Source organism: Mesitornis unicolor, unplaced genomic scaffold, assembly GCF_000695765.1.
Source record: "Mesitornis unicolor isolate BGI_N332 unplaced genomic scaffold, ASM69576v1 scaffold38397, whole genome shotgun sequence".
Classification (NCBI taxonomy): domain Eukaryota; kingdom Metazoa; phylum Chordata; class Aves; order Mesitornithiformes; family Mesitornithidae; genus Mesitornis; species Mesitornis unicolor.
In genome coordinates, this window is record NW_010197746.1 from 376 (window position 1) to 1,414 (window position 1,039).

The window sequence follows — 1,039 nt, forward strand, 5'->3', positions numbered from 1 at the left end:
TGGTTGGACTCCAAGGTCTCAACTACTCGTGGTTGGTTGGACTCCAAGGTCTCAACTACTCGTGGTTGGTTGGACTCCAAGGTCTCAACTACTCGTGGTTGGTTGGACTCCAAGGTCTCAACTACTCGTGGTTGGTTGGACTCCAAGGTCTCAACTACTCGTGGTTGGTTGGACTCCAAGGTCTCAACTACTCGTGGTTGGTTGGACTCCAAGGTCTCAACTACTCGTGGTTGGTTGGACTCCAGGGTCTCAACTAAGAGAGAGCAGCGCTGGCCCTACCTGGTCGATCCAGGGCCCCAGGTTGGGCGAGCACTCGTACAAGCAGGCGTCCTGGATGAAGTGGCGCTTGCACTTGGCGGGCATCACCCCGCAGTGGTTCCAGTTGAAGTTGTACAGCTTGGACTGGTCCTTGTGGGCCTCCACGCTGGTGTTGGCCGTGCAGCAGGCGTTGTCCTTCCAGGGAGTGCACTGGAAGGAGGAGGAAGGAGGAGGAAGGAGGAAGGTAGGAGGAAGAGAGGAGGAAGGGAGGAGGAAGGAGGAGGAAGGAAGGAGGAAAAAGGAGGAAGAAGGAGGAAGGAGGAGGAGGAGGAAAGAGGATGAGGGAGGCAGAAGGAGGAAGGAGAAGGAAGGAGGAGGAAGGGAGGAGGAGGAAGGAGGAAGACGAGGAAGGAGGAGGGAGGAGGAGGAAAGAGGAGGAGGAGGAGGAAGGGAGGAGAAGGAAGGAGGAAGAGGAGGAAGAAGGAGGAGGAAGAAGGGCAACGAGGAGGTCAGATCCAGCCACCAGTGCGTGTGGTCTGGGGATGGAGGTGGGGGGATCCCGATAACCCCACTGCACCCCTCAGCAGAGTCACTGGGGTTGGAAGAGACCCCCAGGATCACCCAGTCCAACCCGACCCAACCCATCCCCACCATGGCCATAAACCACGGCCCCAAGTGCCACATCCACGCGGTTTGGGAACCCCTCCAGGGATGGGGACTCCAGCCCCGCCCTGGGCAGCCCCTGCCAGGCCCTGAGAACCCTTTGGGGAAGAAATTTCCC

General features: G+C 58.8%; 1 protein-coding gene across 1 annotated transcript in view; it reads right to left on the reverse strand.

The window, feature by feature from the left end:
* Positions 1 to 279: 279 nt before the first annotated feature.
* The window catches only part of LOC104544136 (folate receptor beta-like), a gene marked incomplete at its 3' end in the record, with an annotated part of 1,246 nt that continues 486 nt past the window's right edge, over positions 280 to 1,039 (reverse strand). Inside the window, exon 2 of the mRNA XM_010188908.1 lies at positions 280 to 468. Coding sequence (XP_010187210.1) covers positions 280 to 468 — 189 coding nt within the window. The remainder of the gene's footprint in view (positions 469 to 1,039) is intronic.